Source organism: Lolium perenne, chromosome 4 (genome assembly GCF_019359855.2).
Source record: "Lolium perenne isolate Kyuss_39 chromosome 4, Kyuss_2.0, whole genome shotgun sequence".
Classification (NCBI taxonomy): domain Eukaryota; kingdom Viridiplantae; phylum Streptophyta; class Magnoliopsida; order Poales; family Poaceae; genus Lolium; species Lolium perenne.
This window is the reverse complement of record NC_067247.2, coordinates 36,777,061-36,804,688: the sequence shown is the minus strand read 5'-3', so window position 1 is coordinate 36,804,688 and position 27,628 is coordinate 36,777,061. Positions and strand designations below refer to the sequence as shown.

General features: G+C 44.6%; 3 protein-coding genes and 1 long non-coding RNA gene across 39 annotated transcripts; all 4 read left to right on the top strand.

The window, feature by feature from the left end:
- The first annotated feature begins 830 nt into the window (after positions 1-830).
- LOC127292180 (large ribosomal subunit protein eL24) lies at positions 831-3,804 on the top strand. Its single transcript, XM_051321541.2, has 6 exons — positions 831-972; positions 1,861-1,904; positions 2,027-2,102; positions 2,204-2,305; positions 2,636-2,784; positions 3,486-3,804. The coding sequence occupies exons 2-6, from the start codon at positions 1,894-1,896 to the stop codon at positions 3,631-3,633; spliced, it is 486 nt and encodes a 161-aa protein (XP_051177501.1). The 5' UTR covers positions 831-972; positions 1,861-1,893; the 3' UTR covers positions 3,634-3,804.
- Positions 3,805-7,180: 3,376 nt separating this feature from the next.
- LOC127292175 (uncharacterized) lies at positions 7,181-12,516 on the top strand. Of its 36 annotated transcripts, none has more exons than XM_071818552.1 (13): positions 7,184-7,729; positions 7,814-8,012; positions 8,158-8,207; positions 8,587-8,772; positions 8,861-9,000; positions 9,282-9,466; positions 9,624-9,808; positions 10,944-10,998; positions 11,113-11,139; positions 11,324-11,414; positions 11,520-11,698; positions 11,909-12,051; positions 12,135-12,516. In XM_071818552.1, exons 6-12 carry the CDS (start codon positions 9,409-9,411, stop codon positions 11,923-11,925), a joined length of 612 nt encoding a protein of 203 aa, XP_071674653.1. In that variant the 5' UTR covers positions 7,184-7,729; positions 7,814-8,012; positions 8,158-8,207; positions 8,587-8,772; positions 8,861-9,000; positions 9,282-9,408; the 3' UTR covers positions 11,926-12,051; positions 12,135-12,516. The 36 variants fall into 36 exon arrangements, 10 of the variants coding, with proteins under 10 accessions (XP_071674651.1, XP_071674653.1, XP_071674652.1 ...); XM_071818551.1 differs by having other exon boundaries at positions 11,909-12,056; XM_071818553.1 differs by having other exon boundaries at positions 9,693-9,808; positions 11,520-12,056.
- Positions 12,517-13,169: 653 nt separating this feature from the next.
- Positions 13,170-14,840, top strand: LOC127292174 (uncharacterized). The gene has a single exon (XM_051321531.2). It carries the CDS (start codon positions 13,262-13,264, stop codon positions 14,651-14,653), a length of 1,392 nt encoding a protein of 463 aa, XP_051177491.1. The 5' UTR covers positions 13,170-13,261; the 3' UTR covers positions 14,654-14,840.
- A 10,055-nt stretch (positions 14,841-24,895) lies between these two features.
- On the top strand, positions 24,896-25,858 carry LOC139830828 (uncharacterized). The gene is made up of 2 exons (XR_011744313.1): positions 24,896-25,416; positions 25,530-25,858. It is a non-coding gene; the product is annotated as an uncharacterized lncRNA (long non-coding RNA).
- The last annotated feature ends 1,770 nt before the right edge of the window (positions 25,859-27,628 follow it).

The window sequence follows — 27,628 nt, the reverse complement described above, 5'->3', positions numbered from 1 at the left end:
CGCAATGGGAAAACCCGTTGGATATGTTCTGGTAGCACCACAAGCCGTAAAAGCAATTAATGGAACTTCATGACCTGGTTTGTAAATACTCACTCCATGCAAACATCGCAAATTTGTCTAGATACAATGCCTTTTATGTGTACATGTGAAATTAGACAAATACTGATATTTGACATTTTTTGCTGAACAGATGGAGTAACCTAAATGGAGATACAGTACAGGACCTCACACTTTTTAGGAGAAAATATCTAATAAGTTGTTTGGTATCCATCATTTGGGTCTGGAATCGTGGAATTCATTTTGGAATTCTATAGGTGAGCCGTTTGGTTGCAAGAGAATTGGGCTGTCATTTCATTTAGAAAATCCAGCAAAATGACGCCATGTGTAAAGATGATTCTGAGCTGAGACCTGTCAGTTGCGTTTCTCTATGGAAGCTATTTACAAATTCAATATTGAATTCTGCTGTCATTTTGCAATTTCTGTGGTAACCAAACAAGTGTCCATTTCTGGAATTACAATGTAAATGAAATGAATACATATATTCATTTCAAAATGCTACAAACGAAATGAAAGCCTGGCTTCCAAACAACTTCTAACATTGTTCTTTTGCATTTCCTTTTTTGGCGAATAGTTAGCACTTTTTTCTTGATTCTGGGGAAATTAAAACTACAAAATGTTTATTTCATTTTGCAGTGTCTGCATAAGCAACAACCAGGCGGACGAGCCCACTAAGCCCATCATTTACTGTAGGGCCTAATAGTTATCTAGCCGGACCGGCCTAATAACTGGGCAGATCGTCAATCCGGCCAGCCGGGCCTGGACGGCCCCGGTCCACTGCCAAGAACGTATAAAATAAAAGAACCAGGACCGACGCCCGGCGAAAACCCTAGCGCACGAGGCGGTGTAGGCGGCAGCTCGCGCGCGCGCACCCCATTCCCCGCCGCAGCCGGAGCTCGCCTCTTCCAGTCCAAGGTGAGAGCTCCTTGCCCCGATTCCTTCGCCTAAGCCATGCCTCGATTTGCTTGTGGATTGCGCCAGTCTGTGCATTACCTGCGTTATTTATGGTTTACTTTATTTTTTGCGAATTATGGTTACTTCGTTCTCCTCAAAATCAACCGTGCAAAACCTTCTCCGTCCATCTGCGGACGCCCTCATTGCTTAGTGGTTGATCCATGCCGTATGAATAAACAGTTGAAATTCTGTAGCAGTTGCTTTGACCTGTTTGACTGTTTCTGTTATGATGCGTGTCGCTTGCCAGTTTAGATGCGTATGCAGTTTAGAAGAAGAATTACCCATGTAGTTGTGCGTGAGAATTTCGTTTCCATGTACCCTGCTCTGTACATCGATCTTAGGATGTGTTGTTGTTTACGACATCCAATGCTGTACTGTATTCAGTACTAGTCTCTTAAATCTATTTGATGAACCCATGCACGGCCTTGTGGCAAGGCTTCACATTTTAAGCGGTGTTATTTGAGGCAATGCTTGGTATTAATTGATATTGACTGGTATAGTGATATTAGAGGCTTTGGTTGAAGAACCTCATGAAATGCTGTAGTTGCTGGCGTGATTTATTTCAGTTATGATATGTGTCGCTTGCCAAGCACCTTGGAGTTGTTGGTGTGATTTACTTCAGATTATCTTTCCATGTACCGTGCTATGCACATTATTCCCAGTAGTTGTTCCTGTTATTGTTCAGAATTTCTGATGATGCAATGTAATTCAGTTTAGTTTGGTAATCTATTCGCTATGCCTTAAGCAACCTACCGTGAGGCTTTGTCTTTGAGGCGGTGTGTTATTGGAGGGCAATGCTTCTCGATATTGGTTGATATTGTGGATGCTGATAGCTATACTTGTTTGTAGGAGAAGCTCTGTAGGTTTGTCAGGGCGGAGAAGATGGTTCTCAAGTATGTTACTCTCTTTTTCTAAGCTTGCCACTTATCAAAATCTGATGGTGTGCAGCATTCGGATATATGTAGCATTGTCTCTGACAGTCTTACTTACTATTTTGTCTGTTGTGTTTCTACAGGACTGAGCTCTGCCGTTTCAGCGGTATAAAGATATACCCGGGAAGGGGCATCAGATTTGTCCGTTCAGACTCTCAAGTAAGCTTCTTGGGTCCCCTGTCATAATTCTGCATTGACTTGAAATAATCTGAAACACACTAAAATTGTTTGCCTTGTTCTTTGCCCGCACCCAAAATCAGGTCTTCCTTTTCTTCAACTCCAAGTGCAAGCGCTACTTCCACAACCGTCTCAAGCCTGCTAAGCTTTCTTGGACTACCATGTTCAGGAAGCAGCACAAGAAGGTGCATGCCCTTATACCTGTTCTCTTTAATGATATCTATATGCTAGTTCAGCTCATTTCTCTCACAATCTTGATACTTTATCCTGCTAGTGTGCTCTACCTACTTTTTGTGAGTGTAAGTGACGCTCTCAACCGGTAGTTATTCGCCCTGCTTTATTATTTTCCCTGATAAATGTCATCACTTGTCAATTGTCAGTAGTAGTCCTGCAAACTTGCCTGTTTAATCAATCCTGGGTCCTTGATTGATCTGTTGACAGCATGAAGGATATCTGAGTCTGTGTAATGCATCTAAAGCTTGTGCTTATCAGTTATTTTCTGGGTGTGGCTGTAGGATATTCACGCTGAGGCTGCCAAGAAGAGGCGCCGCACCACCAAGAAGCCGTACTCCAGGTCTATTGTCGGTGCTTCCCTTGATGTCATCCAGAAGAAGAGAGCTGAGAAGCCTGAGGTCCGTGATGCTGCCAGGGAAGCTGCTCTTCGGTAATTTTTCCTCCATTGATTTCAACCTTGCTTTTTTGTTTTGTTAAGACCTATCATACAAAGTCTAGTTTGTCTTGCCATGCTACTCTGTTGCATTTGTACAGTAAACTTTAGACTCCTCCGTCCCATGAAAAGTTGTCTTAGATTTGTCAAAAATTGTCAAAACTTGTCGTAGAATTTATACTCATCCCAATTTTGATAAAACCAAGACAAGTTTCATGGGATGGAGGGAGTAGCAAGTTTATACTCTAGTCAAGTTTTTTGAGTCGCGACTCAAAGTGAGTCGCTGTAGAGTCCCGAGTTGCAGTGATTTTGATAAAACGGCTCGGCGTCTATACAGCAACTTACGGCGACTATACAACAAATCAAAAGCCATGGTTCTAATCCTCTTATTGAACTGTGTGCCATGGTTCAAAAGCATTGTAAACTTGTAATGAGCCAACTAGTATTTGTTTCTTACATTTATGGTGTAGCATAATCGTAGTTATGCCTTAGAGAAGATGGCTTCTATTTGTTTTCTGAGAAGCCATTTTTGTAGAGCATGCCTCTGTCCATTGAAAAACATGCACATAGTGTGCTCTATTTTATTTTGTTCCCGTTTATTCAGTTCACCACATCAGGGCAGTCTTGTCAGCTCTTTTTTACTTTCTGATTATCAATGAGGCACTTACGAAGTTACAATGGTAACTGCTTTCTAACAGTGAGATCAAGGAGCGCATCAAGAAGACCAAGGACGAGAAGAGAGCAAAGAAGGTGGAGGTGACGAAATCTCAGAAGACTGCTGGTAGAGGCAATGCCCCCAAGCCTGGAAAGGCCCCCAAGCTCGGTGGTGGCGGTGGGAAGCGCTAAGCGAGGCAAATCTGTTCTTCAACCGCTGAACAGCCTGAGTTTGAAACTAGTTACATGATGCTTTAGTGCCTACCTTTAGAAATCACTTTTTTGTTACAAACATACTATCAGTATTCTGTGTCTGGGTGCACAGACCCGTGGTGCATCAATGTAAAGATTGTTCTCTGTTTATCTGTTGTTTTACTTTGCGCCCATGTTGAACCAATGCTGCTGAATTTTTCAGTTTCGCAGCGGATAGGTTTCAGTGCACGCTGCTCTGAATGCGATTTGCCACTTAAGATTTAAGATTAGCTAGTGAAACCGCCAGTTACTGGAAGAGCAGTTTACATGGTGCTAGTAATCGATTGCTTGAATTAACACCGTAACGGCCAGCTGCTCTATGAAAAAGGTCTGCATCCCAAGATAAACTTTGAATCCCCTTGCCCTTAGTTTGTGTAATCACATAAACCAATCGTGCTTACAACACGCTAAACAAACCGATCCGTAGATACCCAACGCAAGATGGAGAACGCTGGCCTATGCATCGGAGCATGGTAGAAAGGCTGAGAACTCTTGAAATGACATTTAATGACCCAACACGTTGTCAAACGTGACAGAATGAAAATTGATCAATAGGCCGAAAACGCTTCGGCCTCCCGCATTGCTCCCGCGAGCAGCCGGGGGGAAATCCTAGCCGCCAGCAGCTCGCGCACACCTCCACCCTCCCCTCTCCTCGCCGCCGGGGCGCGCTGTTGGGGAAGCCTGGTCAACATCGGTGGCAGGGCTCTCCCCCTCCTCCCGCTCGAGGGCGACGGTGCGGGTTATGGGTGTCGGGCGGCGGCGGCGTGCTTGCGTGGGCCATGGTGGCGCGGTGGCGAGCACGGGCGGTAGCGCTGCTGATGCTGGGCGACGGCATGGTGGGCCTCGAGGTGCTGCTGCTCTTGGAGGCGGTGGCGGTCCAAGATCTAGTTCGGCCAGATCTGATGGGGTGGTTGCCGTGTCCTGCCTCGATGGCAGGGAGCACCATCCTCGAGGTCTCAGGCGTTCGGCTTCTGAAAGAGCAAAGTCTAAAACCCATGTTTTGTGTGTTTGATGACAACACTTGAATAGTCTCACCGTGTGCAAAGAGTGTCTTTGATAGATTTGCAAGTGCACGGTATAATCTCACCTCGCTGGACACGTCAAGATCGGAGGACTGAAGCGTAGCTTATAGGTTTTCTGGTTTTGTGTGTGTATCGCGAGGTGACATGGTCGGAGAGGAAAAGAGGAGAAAGCGGTTTTTGTCAGGCCGATACTACCGGTACCAGTAGTGGTAGTACCGCTACCCCTACTGGTACCGCCCATCAGTACCGCTCTGGAGACTTGCCTGAGAAAAAGACCCACAGATAAGGTTCAGTACCCTCGCGGTACCTTGAGCGGTAGTACCGCTTGAGAGCGGTAGTACCGCCTCGGTACCACTTGAGTACCGTAACTCAAGTTACGACAGTACCGCTCCAGTACCGCCTTGGTACCGCTTGGTATCCAGTAAGCTCTGAAGGCCGTTGCGGTACCTCAAGCGGTACCGCGAGCGGTAGTACCGCTATGTGTCCACGTGGACAAGATCTGGGGGGATTTCGAATCCAGAGCGGTAGTACCGCTTAGGCAAAAATCGCAGATAACGGTTGGATTTCGGGGGGGCCTATTTAAAGGGCCCTTCTTCCCCAACACGATTTTATCTCTTCTCTCTCTCTCTCTCTCTCTCCTCCATTGTTGCTGAGCTTAAACCTTGAGGATCTCCCCAACCATCCAACCAATATTGCCCAAATTTTGAGGAGTGGTGGAGGAGGCCCCGATCTATAGTTCTACCAAGACAGATTTCACCAATTCGTGCTAGTCTTTAGTGGATCTTGGAGTTAGGGTTCCTATGGTGGGATCTTGGATGAAGTGCACCTATGGAGGCTAGCTTGGAGTTGTGCTAGCCCCATAGGTTGTTGGGAGCCTCCTAGTGTTGTGGAGCTCGCCCCAACCTTGTGAAGGAACCACCGCCTCGACAGGTGCCTTAGTGGAGAAAAGGGAGCCCCTTCGTGGAGCTCTCTTGAGGAAGAAGGTGAGGTCGTGGTGTGGCCGTCTAGTCTCTTGTGTGAGACTAGCACCTCCTCAACACAGACGTACTCCCATTTGTGGGAGGAACTGCGGGAAACAAATCCTCGCCTCGACTCCGCGCCCTCCGGTTGTCCCGCTCCTTACTCTTACTATCATGCTTGTTCCTTTACTTGTTGCACTTGCCTAGGATCACACTAGGATCATCTCCATCACTAAAGCAATCACCTTTACCTTCCGCTTTGCTAAAAACTGAAAAAGACATAAAAATTGTGTAGCGCCTATTCACCCCCCTCTTGTTCGCTACGATCCATTCAGCTTCCTTGGCAGAAGTGGAAGTGGGCTGGTCCTCTTGCTAGCCGGCGGTTTGCCTACCTACGGTGTGCTGGCTTCTGGCGATCGGTTGTGTGGCTGCGAGAGTCGTCTCCTCTATACTCAGACATTAGCATGTAGTGGGTTGCTACTGGGGCTGGCGAGTGCCATGGTTTCGCAGTGGCGGTCATGGTGGTGACGCGCTTCCCACCTGGGGGCGTCGTGCCTGGGTGTTGAGCCCCTCTGTCTTGCCATCAGTGCAGAGGACGCTGCTTGCCTGCTTCCTTCTGTACTGGTGTGCCCTATGACACTACAGATGGCGCCCACGGGTGCGGTATCTTCTCCGATGCGAGGTGAGCCGTAGCAGCAGTGGTGGCTTCTTCTTGCTGGTTGCTAGGCTCCAGTGTCGGGTCCTTGTCGGAGCTCTGTGGCGCGTTGAGGGTGCTCTTTGCGAGAGTGCTCAATGGGTGGGTCTCTGCTTGGTGATGCCCTTCGACTCCAGCTAGTGGCAGACATGCGTCGTGGCGTCGTCTTGGCCGCGTGTGACCTTTCGTCTACCCCCTAGACGCAGATGGTGTCTGTGCTCAGGGTGGTCTCGGATGCTTGCTTTCCTTCGATTACGTCGATGGTGTAGTGTCGTTGCTGGTTCTCGGTGATCCAATGCCGTCCGATTACTCCGGCCAGGACTAGAGCTGTGGTGCCCCTTTTGTGTGTCCTTGGGCTCTTCCTTGTGATCGTTGTGCTTGTGTTGCGAGGTTTGTGAGGTGGCCACTTCTTCTCCTCGGTCTTGTGTGTGTTTGGGTGTGTGTTTTTTCTTTTTCTTCTCTACCCTTGTAACCTCAGTGTACTCTGGTTCATTTGAATCCATCTTGTATAGACTGAAAAGGTTCATAAGAGCTGAATTATCTCCTATATAAAGTTCAATCAATTTACCACACTCTACATTGATTTGGGTACTGTTCACTGCCTATTTATCCACTCTTTTTACCAATCAGACAACAACACATCATCACAGTGGCACTGTTCATGAGCTATCTATCCATTCCTTCATCCAAGCACAGGCAACCGGCTACCGGCTACCGGGAGAGACATTCTTTCTGTTTCTATCTATGGTTCTCCTCAGCGGTGGTCAAAGCGGTGCGGGCCCACCATCGATTGGTTTCTCAGAAACAACCACGAGACCAAAAAAGAAAAAAAAACAAAAGCTCTATTTCTCCTCTCTTTCTCCCTGGCCAGGCGCGGGCGGCGTGCATCCTGCGCTGCAGAGGCGGCGGCGGGCGCGTGGCCGGGCTACGGGCGGGCGGTTGGGGCGGCGTCGGCCGGGCGCGTGGCCACGCGTGCCAGGGGCGGCGGCGGGTGCACGGTCTGGAGGGCGTCGAGCGGCGCGGTCTGCCGCGGGGGATGGGGCGGCGAGCTGGTGGCGTGGTCAGGCGCGATGGCGCACGGGGTACACGGCGATGGGTTTGAGGAGCGGACGCAAGGCCGGGGCGGCGGCGACACCATGGCGCGAGCCGGAGTGGGGCGCCGGTGCTGGAGGCGTAGCAAGGCGGACCAGCCGGACGCGGAGTCGCCGCAGCGGCGCGGCGAGAGCAGTCGGCAAGGGCGTAGGGCGGCACGGCAGCGAGCCGGAGGGGAGCGGCGCGTGAGTCAGAGGCGCGGGCGGACCGGCAGGCCGCGCCGGAGCTTTTTCCCTTCCAAGGGTCGCTGCCCTCCTCTCTCCTGGCTGGTGAGTTCTTGGCTTTTCAAATCCTTAATCGCGAGCGTCTTCGTTGCCAGTGCTTGGCGCGGTGACTCCCTTATTCGTTGCCAGTGCTTGGCGCGTCCCCGGTCACCGCTGTGGCTGAGACGGCCGCGACCAGGCACGCACCGATTGCTGCCACGGTGCCTGTCCTCCTGCGGAACGCCGTCGGCCCCGTCGACGACGCAGCCGCGCGGTGCTTGTGCCGCCGGACGCCAACAGGATGGCCTGGGCGGCCGCGTCAGACCTCGTGGTCATGGAGGTGGATTTGGTGAGTTCCGTTCAGTTTCCTGTCCGTTCGATATGTGTGTATGTGTGTGGCTAATTCCTCCATGGAGATTCGACCTGAGCAGCCTGCTGTTCAGCTCACGTCAACAACGACTGCCTGATATTGTCGGTTCTCTGTGTTGTTTCAGTTATCCGAGGTGTCCGCTGAATTCTGGATGAACTGCCACCACAACAGAAGGTATACTACATGATTGATTGTATCTTAAGTACATAGTTCTCCTTGCTTGGAATGATTCTTACTCCCAAATGGTTGTTTAAGGTGATCAGCTTCATATTCCTTATAATTGTTAAATTATTTGACAATTCTCGGTTACTACATTTCCAAATTAACCTAGGTTGAGATTATGACGTATGTATATTTGTTCTCATTAACTCATGAGATACATTCAAAGTCATGATTTTTTGCTTTTGGCAAAAAATCTTCTCTTTATAAGGGATTCAATCTTGCATGTGCCTTTTTATAGACTTCTGATTGGCCCCCATGTTATACATCTATATATACACCAGAATTCATTTCAAACATATGGTCAAATGAATTTGATGTTTTGGCTTGACAGGTAAATGCTGCTTGTGGCCAGTAGTCTGTGTTGTGCCTCCCGCCGAGGCCCTCACCATCGCGCTTCCAGGCTATTTTGAGCGCCTGTGTCCCTCCCCGCGGCTAGCTACGCCCGCACCATCGCATTATTTTCCGCGCGTGTGTCGCTCTTCCTGCTCAACCCAGGGTGCTCCCACCCTCCAGCGTGGTAGAGGCTGTTGCTGTGTACATCTTTTCGTTGACATAGATATCCAGCATTCCATGAATTTGTATTAACTTTTTGCCCTTTGTTTCAGATATTTGCATTTGATGGTTTCCTGCAAATGACAGAATGTTGCTGTGGAGAAATGTTGCGAGTGTTTCAGATATTTGCATCTAATGGTTTCCTTCAAATGACAGAATGTTGCCATAGAGACATATCACGAAGGCATTGCAGGTAAATGATGGTTCAGCCTTACCCATTCCTTGCACAATTTCAGTGGAAAAATTGATTAGCATTCCGTAGATTTATGACTGCAAAATGAGATTGCTATTGATGTACACATGTGTACATGAGTATTAACTAGCACTACATTCAAAAAATTATAAAGATGACAATGCAACAGTAAGAAAAACGAGGGATGCCACCATACATATTGAGCAGAGAACCATTGTTTAGCTGATTACCCATACGTACTGATATCTTTCCCTTCACACGCTTTGCATGTTCATATTCAGAGGAGGCGAATGCAATAGTATTTATGTTATTTTCGGAATATTGGCTTCAAACTGTGTGCATGCAACCAGGTAGAAGGATGAAATCAACAGATCAATGGCCAAGCTTTGATTTGTTCTCAGAAAAACCATGGTCATTATCAGGGTCAAGTTATTTGCGCCTTCCAAAAGATTATCATTGGAATATGGTGAATTTTCTCATATATTCCTTTACAAGTATACTGTATTAAATAGTAGCTTGGTCAAGAGATTCGTTGCGAGATCACGAATCATATTACGGGTCTCATGGTATATCTCGACGTACTGATATCTTTCCCTTCACACGCTTTGCATGTTCATATTCAGAGGAGGCGAATGCAATAGTATTTATGTTATTTTCGGAATATTGGCTTCAAACTGTGTGCATGCAACCAGGTAGAAGGATGAAATCAACAGATCAATGCCCAAGCTTTGATTTGGTCTCAGAAAAACCATGGTCATTATCAGGGTCAAGTTATTTGCGCCTTCCAAAAGATTATCGTTGGAATCAGGTGAATTTTCTCATATATTCCTTTACAAGTATACTGTATTAAATAGTAGCTTGGTCAAGCATAGTTTTTTTTGACCATAATCAATACTGCACTGTGTGATACGGAGTCCATTCTTAAGATTTATGTTGTGTTCCAAAGAACTACTTTGTATGGTACATTGGTAGAAAATCCCTCACGGGAAAACACACACGATACATTGACTTCTTTTGTCCCCCTACTGTTACAAAAATCTTTGTGTTTTGACGTACTTCAGAAAATCGATCATCCATGCTCCCATGATAAAGTTGTAGTTACGCTCCCACTCTGTCTCTGTCGGATGACCGTGCCTGCATCTTTACCTGTAAGATAAGTAAGTAGCGCCGATGTTTCTAAATGATTAGCATTGTTTGGGGACGTTAATAAATAGGATCTATTGATTTGGCTGACCATGAGAAAGACAACGCTTGCCACTTATTTCCTTGCCTTTTCAGTTCTCAAAAGATGAACGTTCCCTTAAGTAATTAATGCACTGAAGCTTTGACTGTATTTGTATTGAGAAGTTCTTCGAAGTAGTAGTTTATGCATAGCAGGGAGAGTAGAGACTCTTAGCTGCTGCAAATAAGCAATTAACGCTTACAATCCATAATGTCCTGTCTAAAGTAATATGTTCTATTCTACAAATGAGAAGCTAAATATGAAGAGAAAAATAATTAATTGAGGGAGATTTGACATAGTTGGTGAAGGACAGTGAAGATGTAACTATACTGATAGAGGATACGAAATGGCTAGATTGTAGAATGACAAAGAAAACAGTTAGCTTGATGAAAGATAATGAAGAAATAACTTGGATGATAAGCATCATGCTACTCTTGAAGAAAATATGTAATTTCTCAGTGAGGTTGGGGATGCTAAAACCTGGATATGAATCAACATTATTATGTAATCACTAATTACTCAATGAGGTTCAGGTGCTAAATATCAGTCTATTGTCGAATATGACTTTCTTTGTAAAGAGATTTTTTTTATGTCACCTACTTTGCTTCAATAAATAATTTGATCAACCAAATATCACAAAATTTGCTGGGTGTTTGGTTGATCAGCTATGCCCTTCTTCTTTTCCACAGACTGATAGAGAGGTTCCCATCATTTGTGGCAGTGTTTCCCATCTTTTGTGATGTTACCATACAAAGGGAAATCTTATGGGCTTCTAGGTTCCAGCAAATGCTCTTAGACTTCAGTCCTTTTTTTATTGAAGACCATTCAGTGGTACTGTGTTGTTGCTTTATTACCTAAGATTTTTCTTTTGTTTCTTCACAACTATGCAGCTCTTCTGATTCTGATCAAAGATGAAGGTACGTTGAAGCCATCTCAAAAAGGATAGTACAGTGTAAAGGGCCTCCGATTTATGTTCGTATAATCACTACTCTTTAAGAAATACTCCCATATGTTACGAAATTGAAAATGCTGCTATTCATTTCTTTTCATTTAATCAAAATTCTATTCTAAGATTCCTCAATACTTTGTCTCTCAAAACAGGTCGTGCTGTAGATCATGTTTCTTTTTGCATGGGTGTTGTTCAGGATGTTTCACTCACAAATAATACTACATCGATTCCCCTACAGAGAAAGTACACGAAATTGAATAAAGTTTACTGTCACTTTAAGAGTTATATTTCTCAACCTGTGCCTTGCCTGCCATAGCTGTGACAACATATCCTTATGACTTTGTTTAGGATGCTTAATTTTCTTCCCAACTGCCCACTCTGCTCAGAAGTGTATATGCCGTTCTATACTGAAGCATGCTGCCACATTCAGCTTATTCAACATAATTTTCTTACCACATTCAGTCTTAGAGTAATGTATGGAGTATCCATGTTATGCTTCAGTACGGACTTCGAAAACAGAAATCTATGTACGCCTGAATATACTCAGTTTGGATCTTTGAAACCCGACTTTTAATTTCTAGATCGAAATTACATAAATATATTTCTTAACACATTCAAAAATTGTTGTTGTGCAATATTTTAGAAATATTTCATGGAAAGCACACAATATTTTAGAAATAATTGCAACATTTAGAACATATGGTCAACCTTAAATGACTAACACAGTTTTTTTCTAGGGTTCACTCTCTATTGAAAGCATCAAGTTACCTGTCCCTTTTTGCATTGGAGTTTTGGGTGCCTAGAGAGTTCAGATGACTGAAACTGAGGTGCAAGTATTGTCAATACTGGATAAAGGGTGTTCTGACTTTGTACTGATGTGGTTAGGTTTGTATGTGTTATTTAACATCTTCATATCCACTGGTTCAGGCAAAACATGAGTTGATCGTTCAAGATTAATTGCAGGACCAAAATGATGCTCAAGCAGCTACATTCAGATGTCTGCATATGACGTTTACAAATGTCCGGTGCTCACGCTACCTACAAGAGTAAACACTATTTAGATGGTAGTGTAGTTATATTAAATATATTTTCCCCGTAGTTGGTTTTATGTTGAGTCGGAGAAAAATGGCCATGTAGATCCAGAAGTAATCACTTTTACTACAAACAAAAGGCCATGGGTTTGATATGTGCCAGCACAGAAATGATATTCAGCTCATTTAGACATATGTTTGCCTTACTATGGTGAGGCCCTGGACATGTTGTCAGGATCATGGCAACTATAGCACACCTTATCAGTGTGTATGTTGCATTTCTGGTTGATGACCATGATCGATTTTCAGACCAATTAAGAGTTGAGTGGGTTAATTTTGTTTTTCGGATAGCATTGTTGTTATAGAAATAAAAGAGTAAAGACTACTACAGAAGTGAGGAAATTTTGTGCTTACATCCTAGATATTAGCATTATTAGGGGTGCATAGTTCTTGAATCAGTTCCAGCAAGCACAATCACGAATTAATTTGCTATGTCTTACTTTAGATACATCACTCTTGAAATGTTAAGCCACGGGTAGCAGATCTAAGGTAAAACCCTGTCGCGGCAGCGAATAGACAAAAGACTCCACAACATATAGGACCTCTGAATAAATTCCTCATCTATCCAAAATTAGTTGGGCCGACTATTTGTAGACTTATGGGCTTGACTGACTATAGCAAAAATATATATTACAATCTTATCTACCTATTCTCCTAGCAATTAAATTTTTACACCCTTTACATGTCACGGGCGCGGCGTGTCGCCGCGCCATCGCATCCTAGTATATGTTTAGGGTGGCTTATACCCGCCTTAGTCACAGTAAAAAAGGTAACAGAATGAAGTCGAAAGAGCCCACCAGTTTTGACCCATTACAAATTGTTTGTTGAGCCGCATCTAGACGGTCCACGCAACCCGCATCATCTGCAAGAGGGGTATTCTCAAAAAAAAAAAAAAAAATCTGCAAGAGGGGTTTTCGACATGGGGATCGGGACTGGGGAAGCCGCCGCACCGTCTCAATCCACGCCAATCCCAAACCACATCTCCGGCGATCTTCCGCCATGTCCTCATCGAGTCTGCCGGGGAGGTTTGCCTGGGTAGTGCTGAGGGAGCACATCCCGATCTTCGACGCCGACGAGAAAGATCCGGAAGACTTGGTCATGGCCAAGGCGATCAAAGATTGGGCGGCCATCAAGGATGGTTCCTCGATACTGGAGCAGTTCTCGCTGGACGCCCACCTCCTCGAGCCCCCGGAGCTCTCCACCTTGTACCTGCGTGCCAGGCTCGAGGTGCAGCAGCGTGGCATCGATTGCATGATCGAGTCTGTTGTGGAGAACTTCGTCGTCATGACTCTGCAAGTCGACACCGGCGCCTACGGTCTTGTCTACGACGCTGCCAAGAACTCCCTCTCACTGTTCCCCACCGCCGTGGAGGCCTTCGCCGACCAGTACTTCGCACGGAAAGATCTCAGCATGCCCTTCCAATTCCTGAGGCAACCTGCCATCCTGCAGCGCGATGACGGCTCCTACGATCTGCTCAACCTGGGGCTCTGCTTTGATGATATCTGTCGCGGTTTCCGAGTGCTGCAGCCGTCGGCCATTCTCTTCCGGTGGTCGTCGGCGGTGAAAAAGTGGACAAAGCAGGATGCGAGGTTCAATCCGCAGACCCTGCTGCCGCCTGGACACCCCAAGCGGATGATGTACGAAGTTGACGTGGTCTTCACTTTCGAAGGGAAGGTTTTCTGGGTTGACCTCCTGCTTGGCGCCATTGTCTGCGACGTGCTCTCCACCACCGACGCCTGCGACAAGGACAGCGTGGAGCTGGACTTCATCCATCTTCCCGAGGAGTGCAAAGGCCAGGCCCTGGAGGACAGTTACCGCCACACCTTCGAGGACAGTTACCCCAAGCACCGTCGGACCATGGGCCGAGTCGGGAGCTCCATAAAGCTCATCTCCGTCGTTACCACCGACGGCGACACCCCCAACGACCACACGCTCCCCAAAGACGTCGTGCTGCAGAGCTGGACTCTGGGGCCGGACTTGAGGTCGTGGACGAGGGACGACGACATGGAGCTGCCGTTGCCACTGCTCTGGCAGTCGGAGTCCTACAAGCGCGAGAGCCTGCCGGAGGCAGTCCCACTGAACCCAGTCCTGAAGGCTGACGAGGATGGCGTCCTCTACCTCTTGCTGGGAGATTACTACGTTGATTGGCGTCGACATGCCAGGTTATGCAGGGAGATGGAGTGTGTGATCAGCATCGACATGCGCAGGAAGTCTCTCCTGTCCCGCAGCCGTCGTCCGATCACAGAGGGCTTGCTTCCGCCGCTGGAAGCCCAACCTTCCAAACGATTCTCTCCTGACATGCCTAGCCTCTTTGGTGTCAGGTTCTGCGCACAGCACACTGAATGGTCCGATGGTCTTGGGCAAAAGGGAAATTGGAATCATCGGAAATAGATGGTAATTTGAGTCTAAATCTAACTTGATGTAATTTTTGCACATTCTCGATTCATAATAATTGTTGTAGGTTTTACCTTAAATTTAATTAATACCACGATACTTATTGAAGATCAGAAAGAGTATTATTTTTGCACATCCGCCTAGATTGAAAATTTGCCTTGTTACCTTTTGTCTGCACATTCTGGTAGATTAGAATTTGCTTGTTACTCCATATTATTTCTTGAAAATTTGCTAGATAAAGAATTTGTTTGTTATTGCTGTTGCACATTCTGCTAGATTAAGAATACTTTTGTTACTGTGCGTGGACATGTTGCTGGATTAAGAAAATCTGTATGCGTAGCATGTCCTGTTTCGCTCTGAACAAATATCTTATACTACTAGCATTCATGTGTAGCTAAATTATTAGTATCTGGCATCCAAGTGGTAATTCTAGTTAGCAGAACTTTGAAGAGGCAAACCGACTATCCGTGTGTAGGTAGTATCGAGTCTTGATGTCCAGGATAAAAACCTAAAATCTTTCTTTCGTTAGTTATAAGAATTTGCTAAAGGCATTGTTTGGAAAGTTTGGATTTTCTTCAATGTTGGAAGCGGCACTTTTGGAGAACATCAGTGTTGTGGTGGTGGTTTGGTTCTATCGGCTGCGAGTGGTCAATCATTGTGGCATGAGTTTTCTTTTTGGCTATGGCATGCTTAATATTTTGACTAGTGCTTTATGTTATATTGAATTATTGATGCATAGCCTTTTTAGTAATATTGATATCATGTTCATACTAATATATATTTTTATATAAAAGAGCATGATCTGAGCCTCCAAGCTTGGCCCATGGGCTCATTTGGGTGTAGTAGGCAACTAGGCATGGACAAAAATCGGATATTCTTAATCCAAAACTCAGCCGTTAATCTGTGATAGGCTTCCTTGGGCGTATCATCGAAATAGGTGCTGCACCGACCGACCACCGCGACTCAACATACCACCACTTGCGGAGAGCTGCCCTGGCTGAACTTGTCGCCAGAAAAGAACATCGACGCCGTACATGGCCCGAGGGGAGATGACGCCATGTCTCGCTCGTGGTGGAAATGAGACAGGCAGACAACAGCAACCGCCCGCGACCGGGTACCATGTCGTGCCCTCCGAGCGCCCCCACCAGCGGGGCAGAGCCGCACGTCCTCTCAGTTGATCGATCACACGAAGGCGACCGTCCGCAAATATCGTTCCCTTATTGAATTCGTCGATGTGGCGGCACTCGGCTTCTCCACTTACTTCGGGTGAAAACCCAAGATCACCGGATCAGGTGGTAGCGGTGTTTCTGCGTCGTGATCTTGAAGATGCCATCTTGGAGTTCTTATACCGTGCGGCTCCTCATTGTTTGGGTGGTGGAAGTCCTCCTCGGTCTGCCCTCTTTGACAAAGTTTTCTACGTGTTGACACCCACGGTGTTTCTCGTGGGGCGCTCCCTTAGTGTTCCTCACCGGTTTGCGAGCTATGTTGGTCGATTTCTGGTGGTGGTCAGCCTTTGGAGGCATCTGCGACGGTGGTGCTGTCTCGTTGATTGCGGTGGTTGTCGGTTTGCCCGTGCTAGGATAAGCACCGGTCCGACAATGTATCGTGTCATGTCTTTGCTCTTCCTCATCGTAGACTGTAGTAGTCATGTCGACTGTTCATGTTTTCTGGCTGTAGCTATCTCGGGTGGTCCTTGTTTTGTGTGCGTATGTATGCAGTGCTATCTTGTAAGTTGGGTTCAACACTTTAACGTCTTGTTGCACCTGTTATTAATTTAACGTCGGGTCTATGGCTTTTTATTAAAAAAAAGGAGAACCTTGATGCCGTAGGTGGCCCAAGGGAGATGACGCCACGTCTCGATCGCGGTCGACATGAGACAGCAGTGACCGCCCGCAACCTGGTACAACGTCGTGCCCTCCGGGGTCCGGCCACCCCCCACCAGCAGGGGCACAGCCGCACGTACTCTCTACTTGATCGGGCACACGGTCCGGGACTCGTGTCTACCGGTGAGCCCAGTGGACGAGACGTGCCGGTGCTTGATCGGGCACTGCTTGCGCCGCGACAAGACCTGGAAAGCTCGCTGCTCTTTTCGGCGTTTGGCTCAGCTTCGGTTCCTTCGGTCGGCCTGCACGTAGCTAGTACGTGCCAGCCAAATTAAGCAACGAGCGAGCGGTGACGGTGGTGCAGAATCTTCCCGACGAATGCCGATCTTGCAACTTCGGTGACCGCGACCGGAGCTCTGGCCGTTTCTGTCCATTGGTGACCGGAAAACGGCTTCTTGTCGACCGGCACGTCTCTATCCACTTCTGGGCCGTGTAGGTGTTATCCTCATCTCTTCTGCATACGTGTTTGGTGCCTAGCCTGCACAGCAACAACCCTCCAATTCAAATCTACCTAAATATACAGTATTTGGTAATGTAGATGTCCATAGTTTTGTCTCTAAACTTAGTCAAACTTAGAGATTGTTGACCCTTGCACTACAAGAAAAATAGAGCGTGGAGACATTATTTTGGTCTCCTATAGACATTATCACCGCCTCAGATACACTTGTTAAGTGTCACATAAGTGCCACTATGGGCAGTGTGTCTAGGGTTAAGATAATTTCATAGAATGTTTTTAAATACTGCAAGACATTTCATAGTGGCACGATGAAGAACATTTTTGATGTCATTATTATTCTCTAGCATATAGAAAAATAAATTATAAAAACATTGGAAGAAATCCTCGAACTCAACATCTTTAGAAAAAAGTTTATACTCACCTAAAGACTTAACCTCACACAAAATCTTGCTAAGTGTCTTAAAGAAAATCTTATCGTATATTGAATGTCTCAAAATTAAGTAAAATGCCGAGACTGAATGTTAATAGTGTTTCAAATTGTGTCTCTAGCTATTATGTAAGGTCATTTTAAGAAGTGTCTTAAAAATGCCTCTATACCTGTTTTTCGGTAATTTATTAAGTGTCTCATAGAAAGCCTTTGAACACATATTTGATACTCACGACAAAAATGTTTCAGCTAGTGTCTCGATCTACAGTTATGACACTTCAAATGGCGTCTAAAAGACGTGTCTCTACATCAAGAAAAGTTCCTCTACATGATTATTTAACAATTTGATAGAGGCAAATCATAAAGTGCCTTTAGAGAAGTGCCTCTACAAGCTGTTTTTGTTGTGGTGTTGACTAAATTTATATGTCATTTTTTGTAATGGAGGTAGCTGTTGATGCGACTTTGTTCAGATTTCTAAATATACATGCACCGGATGCGTTTCCGTTTCTACGTTCGCTATTTTTTTTTAAAGAGAGGCTAAATTAACTAATTTTAAATGAAAAAATACAAGGGGAATTGGAATCATCGGAAATAGATGGTAATTTGAGTCTAAATCTAACTTGATGTAATTTTTGCACATTCTCGATTCATAATAATTGTTGTAGGTTTTACCTTAAATTTAAATTAATACCACGATACTTATGGAAGATCAGAAAGAGTATTATTTTTGCACATCCGCCTAGATTGAAAATTTGCCTTGTTACCTTTTGTCTGCACATTCTGGTAGATTAGAATTTGCTTGTTACTCCATATTATTTCTTGAAAATTTGCTAGATAAAGAATTTGTTTGTTATTGCTGTTGCACATTCTGCTAGATGAATACTTTTGTTACTGTGCGTGGACATGTTGCTGGATTAAGAAAATCTGTATGCGTAGCATGTCCTGTTTCGTGGCGAAAGCTCGGCAAGGCCTTGGCAAGTGCAGGCGACGTCGACGCCCTTGGGCGCCGTCTTCCTCCTTGGAGGCGTCGCATTCAAGCCCTCCTCCTTCAGAATCTCGAATCATGAAGTCAACCAAGCTCCTTCGGTCATGGGCGTGCTCTGTTTCTGCTCGGGAGGTCTGTTAGCCTGGACAGTGTCGGCGCCGCGCCCTCTCAGCAGGATTCTTCGCCTCTTCGCTGGACTCAAGATCTCTACCTAGTTTCTAGTTAGAGCTGCCTGTTCCCCTTTTTGTTTCTCCTGTTGTCCTCCTTTGCTGTCATGCTGAGCTAACCCCAGCAGGTCCTTGTAAGCGTCGATGTACTGGTTTCCGTCCCGTCGGGCGTTATTAATTTAACGCAGGGTTTAGGCCTTCTCTTTAAAAAAAAAGTCCTGTTTCGCTCTGAACAAATATCTTATACTACTAGCATTCATGTGTAGCTAAATTATGAGTATCTGGCATCCAAGTGGTAATTCTAGTTAGCAGAACTTTGAAGAGGCAAGCCGACCATCCGTCTGTAGGTAGTATCGAGTCTTGATGTCCAGGATAAAAACCTAAAATCTTTCTTTCGTTAGTTATAAGAATTTGCTAAAGGCATTATTTGAAAAGTTTGGATTTTCTTCAATGTTGGAAGCGGCACTTTTGGAGAACATCGGTGTTGTGGTGGTGGTTTGGTTCTATCAGCTGCGAGTGGTCGATCATTGTGGCATGAGTTTTCTTTTTGGCTATGGCATGCTTAATATTTTGACTAGTGCTTTATGTTATATTGAATTATTGATGCATAGCCTTTTTAGTAATATTGATATCATGTTCATACTAATATTTTTTTTTATATAAAAGAGCATGATCTGAGCCTCCAAGCTAGGCCCATGGCCTCATTTGGGTGTAGTAGGCAACTAGGCATGGACAAAAATCGGATATTCTTGATCCAAAACTCAGCCGTTAATCTGTGATAGGCTTTCTTGGGCGTATCATCGAAATAGGTGCTGCACCGACCGACCACCGCCGACTCAACATATCACCACTTGCGGAGAGCTGCCCTGGCTGAACTTGTCGCCAGAAAAGAACATCGACGCCGTACATGGCCCGAGGGGAGATGACGCCATGTCTCGCTCGTGGTGGACATGAGACATGCAGACAGCAGCAACCGCCCGCAACCGGGTACCATGTCGTGCCCTCCGAGCGCCCCCCACCAGCGGGGCAGAGCCGCACGTCCTCTCAGTTGATCGATCACACGAAGGTGACCGTCCGCAAATATCGTTCCCTTATTGAATTCGTCGATGTGGCGGCACTCAGCTTCTCCACTTACTTCGGGTGAAAACCCAAGATCACCGGATCAGGTGGTAGCGGTGTTTCTTCGTCGTGATCTTGAAGATGCCATCTTGGAGTTCTTATACCGTGCGGCTCCTCATTGTTTGGGTGGTGGAAGTCCTCCTCGGTCTGCCCTCTTTGACAAAGTTTTCTACGTGTTGACACCCACGGTGTTTCTCGTGGGGCGCTCCCTTAGTGTTCCTCACCGGTTTGCGAGCTATGTTGGTCGATTTCTGGTGGTGGTCAGCCTTTGGTGGCATCTGCGACGGTGGTGCTGTCTCGTTGATTGCGGTGGTTGTCGGTTTGCCCGTGCTAGGATAAGCACCGGTCCGACAATGTATCGTGTCATGTCTTTGCTCTTCCTCATCGTAGACTGTAGTAGTCATGTCGACTGTTCATGTTTTCTGGCTGTAGCTATCTCGGGTGGTCCTTGTTTTGTGTGCGTATGTATGCAGTGCTATCTTGTAAGTTGGGTTCAACACTTTAACGTCTTGTTGCACCTGTTATTAATTTAACGTCGGGTCTATGGCTTTTTATTAAAAAAAAGGAGAACCTTGATGCCGTAGGTGGCCCAAGGGAGATGACGCCACGTCTCGATCGCGGTCGACATGAGACAGCAGTGACCGCCCGCAACCTGGTACAACGTCGTGACCTCCGGGGTCCGGCCACCCCCCACCAGCAGGGGCAGAGCCGCACGTACTCTCTACTTGATCGGGCACACGGTCCGGGACTCGTGTCTACTGGTGAGCCCAGTGGACGAGACGTGCCGGCGCTTGATCGGGCACTGCTTGCGCCGCGACAAGACCGGGAAAGCTCGCTGCTCTTTTCGGCGTTTGGCTCAGCTTCGGTTCCTTCGGTCGGCCTGCACGTAGCTAGTACGTGCCAGCCAAATTAAGCAATGAGCGAGCGGTGACGGTGGTGCAGAATCTTCCCGACGAATGCCGATCTTGCAACTTCGGTGACCGCGACCGGAGCTCTGGCCGTTTCTGTCCATTGGTGACCGGAAAACGGCTTCTTGTCGACCGGCACGTCTCTATCCACTTCTGGGCCGTGTAGGTGTTATCCTCATCTCTTCTGCATACGTGTTTGTTGCCTAGCCTGCACAGCAACAACCCTCCAATTCAAATCTACCTAAATATACAGTATTTGGTAATGTAGATGTCCATAGTTTTGTCTCTAAACTTAGTCAAACTTAGAGATTGTTGACCCTTGCACTACAAGAAAAATAGAGCGTGGAGACATTATTTTGGTCTCCTATAGACATTATCACCGCCTCAGATACACTTGTTAAGTGTCACATAAGTGCCACTATGGGCAGTGTGTCTAGGGTTAAGATAATTTCATAGAATGTTTTTAAATACTGCAAGACATTTCATAGTGGCACGATGAAGAACATTTTTGATGTCATTATTATTCTCTAGCATATAGAAAAATAAATTATAAAAACATTGGAAGAAATCCTCGAACTCAACATCTTTAGAAAAAAGTTTATACTCACCTAAAGACTTAACCTCACACAAAATCTTGCTAAGTGTCTTAAAGAAAATCTTATCGTATATTGAATGTCTCAAAATTAAGTAAAATGCCGAGACTGAATGTTAATAGTGTTTCAAATTGTGTCTCTAGCTATTATGTAAGGTCATTTTAAGAAGTGTCTTAAAAATGCCTCTATACCTGTTTTTCGGTAATTTATTAAGTGTCTCATAGAAAGCCTTTGAACACATATTTGATACTCACGACAAAAATGTTTCAGCTAGTGTCTCGATCTACAGTTATGACACTTCAAATGGCGTCTAAAAGACGTGTCTCTACATCAAGAAAAGTTCCTCTACATGATTATTTAACAATTTGATAGAGGCAAATCATAAAGTGCCTTTAGAGAAGTGCCTCTACAAGCTGTTTTTGTTGTGGTGTTGACTAAATTTATATGTCATTTTTTGTAATGGAGGTAGCTGTTGATGCGACTTTGTTCAGATTTCTAAATATACATGCACCGGATGCGTTTCCGTTTCTACGTTCGCTAATTTTTTTTAAAGAGAGGCTAAATTAACTAATTTTAAATGAAAAAATACACGGGAATTCATTTTGGCTTATAGGCATAGATGCATATATTGCCGGAAAAAATATATTTTAAAATTTCTAAAAATGTGAAAAAAAGTTCTAGACATTCTATGCCTACAAATAAAGTGTCTTGAAAAAAATATTATTTTCTATGACGTATTTAAAAAATAATATTTCTGGTGCTCCAAAATAATTCGTAACGGGACAATTTTTGTCTTTTATACATAGGTCACAAAATAATTTCTAAATTCTTCTGTCAACATAGGATGTCCGGATGCACACTGAGAAAAAAAATCAATTCTTTTAACATTTTAATATAAATTTGAAATATATTTTTCCTGATAGGTGTAGATACACCGATGAGCCAAAACACCGTGTCCGGAAATACATGGATATAGTCTTATCCTACTAGTAGATGAAGACAACAACCTGCATATATGATGAGCCGTTCAATTTAAACTGCCAAAACGTTTTATATTAAGGAACTGAGGTTTCCTGCAAAATCGTGTTAACCCAGGCCTTTTGAACTTTTTTTGTTTGGCCGGGGCTCAAAATATGTTGTTACTGTCATTCAGTATGCATTGTCCGCGGTAGACAATCCTGTCGTGTATTAGTGTGACGATTGTTTTAGACTATGTGGTTGAGCTCTGTTATTCTATGACCTAATGATCCAATCTGGTCTTTCGTAAATCGTAAAACCTTTGCCATGCCTCTGTAATTACCTCCCCGGTTTCCACGAAACCGTGTGTTCGTCGATGCGGCGCACGGACGCCATGTCGTCAGAATGCGACCTTTGATGTTCCCTGGGGTGAAAGCCGCTGCGAAATGTGCCGTTTCAACGCTCGTAGCCGTCGCCCTTAGATTCACCCCTGGTTTGTAGTCGTTGGAAAGCTGCTGAATTCTACACCTTGGTAACCGGCTAGGTTCAGTGCACCGTGGTCTGTTGAAATGGTTCAGTGTTTGCCCTTTTTCAGAACACACGTGTTCACCCTTTTTATTTCCTTTCTGGCTTGGTGTTAGTTTGTTTAGCGTGCTTGTTTAGATAAGATTGCTGACTGGGTTGATACCATGATACTAGAGAACGTATCCAGTGAAACCGTCCAACTCGTGTACCGGCTGAACCCATGGCACATGAACCGTTGGATTGGATAGTGAGGGGCCTGATCTAACAAGAAGGTGGGCCGTGGTACATTTTACAACCTGGACCTCATAGATTTGTTCCATTGTGCGAAGAGTCCTTCCTCAATCCCATCTGTCACTTTCCCTTTGCCCTCTCCTGTACCATACCACGCGAGATGGGAGCTAGGGTTAGCAAAATTTGCTCCGCCGCCTCCACCCCCCTCTTCTGTACTACTCGACCTTCCCCATCCTTCCTGTACCTAGGCCAGGCGTTGTTGAAGCGCCAGCGCCAGCCTCTCCTCCCATCTGAAAATGGCTGGGCCTAGCGAAATCGTCTTTGCCGCCGGCGGCTGGCTGGCTGCGAGCGCATTGTAACTCCGGGGACGTCGCCGCTACCAAAGCAAATGAACTGCTTATTTTTGCAGCCCACGGATCCATGGTAATGTTCTATTATTGGATTATCCATGTCTTATGGTAATATTTGGTTCTCCATTTCGTAAATTTCCCCAATTCCTTTAAAGCATGACATTGGGAATTTGCTTGAATAACAGGAGCGCGAAATCTGTTAGTAGCTTATTAGTATGTTAGTCATCTTACCTATTCCTGTTGCATCTTACCTATTACCAGAAATAAGATGTCATTGATTCGGTGCGCTGTATTATCTACAATCTAAATTCTAAACAGATCATGCATGTTGTAGGCATTGGTCGTCAATAATATCGGTGCACCTGCAGTGGAGTATGGATAGTGACATCAAGAACTATTGGAACACAAGGTTCAGAAGCAGCTTTTCGGCAAGCAATTTTGCAAGGATCAGATGTGGTTGTAGTTCGGCCAATGGCAGGGAGAAGGAAAAAAGAACCAGAGACACAAACATAAAAAATATCATTGTTGTCCCATGAAAACAGGTGAGCGCTTTGATGTCGTTTGGAAGTTGTGTTTGGCAGCTTATTTGTTTGAACGTATCACACTGCCCGGCCAAGTATACTTCATTTTCTTGAAACAATAGTTTTTCTCACTTCTTCGAAAACTGCAGAGGCGTTTGGCAATTGCAGTTTTACCTAGTTTTGACACAAGAATAATCAATTATTGACAGATAGGACTTTACAAACCGGCTTATGTGCATTCAGCTAGCTAGAGGAGAACAAGTAGGCTAAAATAGAAGAGAGAAAGATCTGAGGCACCCGAAAGGAAAAATGGAAGATCCTTTATTAAGATATTACTTGCTGAGATATGTCCGCAAAGGATGTTGGCAAAATATGGGGATTAGGAGTGATAGCTTGAGCACAGACACTTGTGGCTCTCCAATAAAATACATGAAGATCCTTTGTGTATTTTGTTCCTTTCTTACACACAAAGAAGAGTCATTCATGTGAAATAAATATATCAGTAGCAATGTACTGACATGACCAACATTTGGTTGTAAAATTGAGGTTGCAAAGTTGAAACCTGAACTATCAGGTTAGTTCAACTATGCAATTGAGATTGCAAGGTTGAAAGCTAAACCATTAGTAAGAAGTTGAAACCTTCAACTATCAGGATAAGTATGAGCGTCCTAATTCACCATGTTCATGACATCAATTCTAAAGTCTAGCTAACCATCAGAGCCTTCAACTCCGAATTAAGAGTAAAGTGGCCTCCATATCAGAAGCCGTTGGTAAAAGGGAGCAAGAAAATCCGTCTCAAACCTAAAATAATTCAATATCTATATGGATAGGCATGCATGTAGATAGAACAAACACGAAACAAAAAATCTCTTAAAGAAATGTTAGTGTTAAAAATAGTCAAAGAGAAAACCACAACAAAATAAGATTAAAGTGGGCCGGTTAATCAGTCAAAAGTGTCACCTCTGATTCTGCACTCAACTGAATTAGATAGCAAAACCTGATAGTAAATCACACGAAAGGGGAAAATGCACACTTTATGTTTTATAAATTAGCATAGAATATTTGGGGGGCGCGGGTTCCGGCAGCAAAACCTGATAGTAAATCACAGGGGAAAATGCACACTTTATGTTTTATAAATTAGCATAGAATATTTTCGCAAAAAATAATTAGTATAGAATATGTAAAGTAATTCTACATCTAAGCAGCTAGAAAACATCATACAAACATAACATAGTCTTTCATGAAACACCCAGCCACAGAAAGAAGCAAAAGCAAAATATCAAGATGTGCTTGTTTGCAGCAACAATCATCTCGTTGATGCACCTCTGAGGCTGTGATACTTCGTTGATGCAGCTGTAGTATTGTCATCTGCAGGAATTAATAAAGCAAGACGCCACTTCAGTATCTGCAGGGATTAAGCAAAAAGGAGGTCATGTTAGCAGACATGTGAAGAACACCAGTTGCCACAAACCTGGCAGTTGATGAGGAGAAGAGCAAGAAGGCGATGAAACCTAATATCCTTGTAGATAGATCTGCTAGCAGGTTCTGCACCTCGTGGATATTTCTTGTTGATGCCAAGATTTAATGTAGAGGTGCCGAAGTAGCTTGGCCAGTGGCATAAATCTGTTGATGGAGAGGTAAGAGAGGAGGCGAAAGCTCAATGGGTTAACAATATGGCAGCATATCCCCTGAGATTTAGCGAATTTACAGTATTTTAGTTTATCTAACTTAGTTTGCTATTCCATTGCAGAGGTATGGAGGAAAGAAAGGCCCAGGAACCGGTGCATTCAATGACTGAGATCTGAAGACGAAATTCTGCGAGGCGACAATGGTTGCTTTTCTGGATTTGATATATTTCTCTTATTTTCAGGAAAGTTTATGCAGTATTGCAGCAGTGAAGTGGTAACTTCTGAGTTCTGACATGACCCATGCCTGAATTTTGGAAAATTATGGACAGTGTAATAGGAGTAACGCCAGGAACGTATGAATATTTGTAGAGTAAGCTTTTAGTCTGTGTGTGTATCAGCTTAAGAAGAACAAAATTTAGCCTGTGTATATGAAAGCATGTGTTATCTTTCATGTGTATTTTTGTTTGATTGAGCTTGTGTTCGTTGCTGATTTTAGCAAAAGGGTAATGGAATTGATTGATTAAGCTTGTGTCTGGACATTGTACCTGAGAAAATTAATGGTGCTCTTATATCGGGCCATGTACATCTAAAAACTTCATGTAATTTACTTTCCACTCAGTTGGAAAGCTCAAGGTTGATAACTTAGCTTATAAGTATCAGGAAATTATTGTTTCTAACCACATTAGACAGTATCTCACTTTTCACAGAGGGATCTCAAATAAACTTATCCATGCTATTAGAATACAGAGAACTCATTGCCATTTTTATCGGAAGACTCCAAGTGCATAGTGCAAATACACTAACATGGATTGGTTCCCATTATACCAATATTACACACAGAAATGATTTAGCTACTTTGCAACACCACATAATTGTCATACATCACAGGAAGAGCATGGACACATAAAATCATATTGATAGCTGCTTCTACCGCCCCCAAGATGATATCATACATAATGCATGTTGAAATGATATGGGCTGCCAAACCTAGTAGCCACCACATGTACTTATCTTGGACCTTTTGGACAGTTTTTGACCTGCAAGGAATGTCAAATCAAACCACATTAATAAACCATAGAAAGGAAATCAATATTTTTTCAGTGCTTGCTATTTACCTCTTCTTATTTTTGTTCACGGCTTGTTCTGAACCTCTTTTCAATCTTTTACCACTACCTTTTGTCTTTGCTACATCTGGGGGATGAATATTGATCACGCTTGGAAATGATGTTCCAACAAAGGATTCAAATTCTTGAACTTTACTTTGCTCACTAACAAGATCAATCTGTCCCAATTGCACCAAGGCATCAGCAATAACCTTGTGAAGATATCTCATTTTTTCCTCACAATGTTTTGATGCGTGCAATGCAGAGCTGAAATTTGAGCGTGTTTCCGAGTACAACTTCTGCATGGTAGGTGAAAGACATGTCGATGACCCCTCTAGCTCATGTCCATTGGCGTCATAGGCAAGCTGCCGTGCAGCCATTTTAGTCCACCTATGCAGCACATTTTGGCTAGGAATTTCATTGTATCCCCCATTCTTTAGGACAACAATGATGTGACGGCAAATGATACCCATGGATTCAAACATTCTACAAGAACAGTGTATTGCCTTAGTTGTAGTGTTGAAAGTAACAACTCTAACCTTGCCGCTGTTACTGCTGATAGTAGTGGTTTGGACCTCACCAATTTGCACCATTGATTTGACATGACAATGATCCCTAGCAGCCACCACCTGCTGTTGGAATTCAGCGAAAATCTCGTGAGTATAAACCTCCCTACCATGACTCTCAATAGTCCAACATGTCTCAAGTAACGGAAGTGTATGAAGGCTGGCATTGTCTTCTTGCAGTTCTTTTTGGCGTTGCTCCTCTAAAGCTGTTTCAAATCTGACCCAAAACTCAATCAAGGCAAGATTTCGGTTTGCAAAGTGCCTAAAGAATACATTTTCACTCTCAGATCTTGATGTAGTACGCAAGACTCCGCCAAGGGGAATCTCCATAAAGTAAGCTGGAATCCATGATTCACGTGCTTCATATTTCTCTTGCAACCATGTATTATCATGTAGGCCAAAATCAGAAATTATTGAGCACCACTGTGACTCGAACTCACTTGAAGTCTCAGATCCCCAAACACATGACATGAACCGTTCGTGAAAATCTGGATTATTCTTCATGGTAGCACCAACTTTTTCAGTAAGCTTACTGAGAATGTGCCACATACA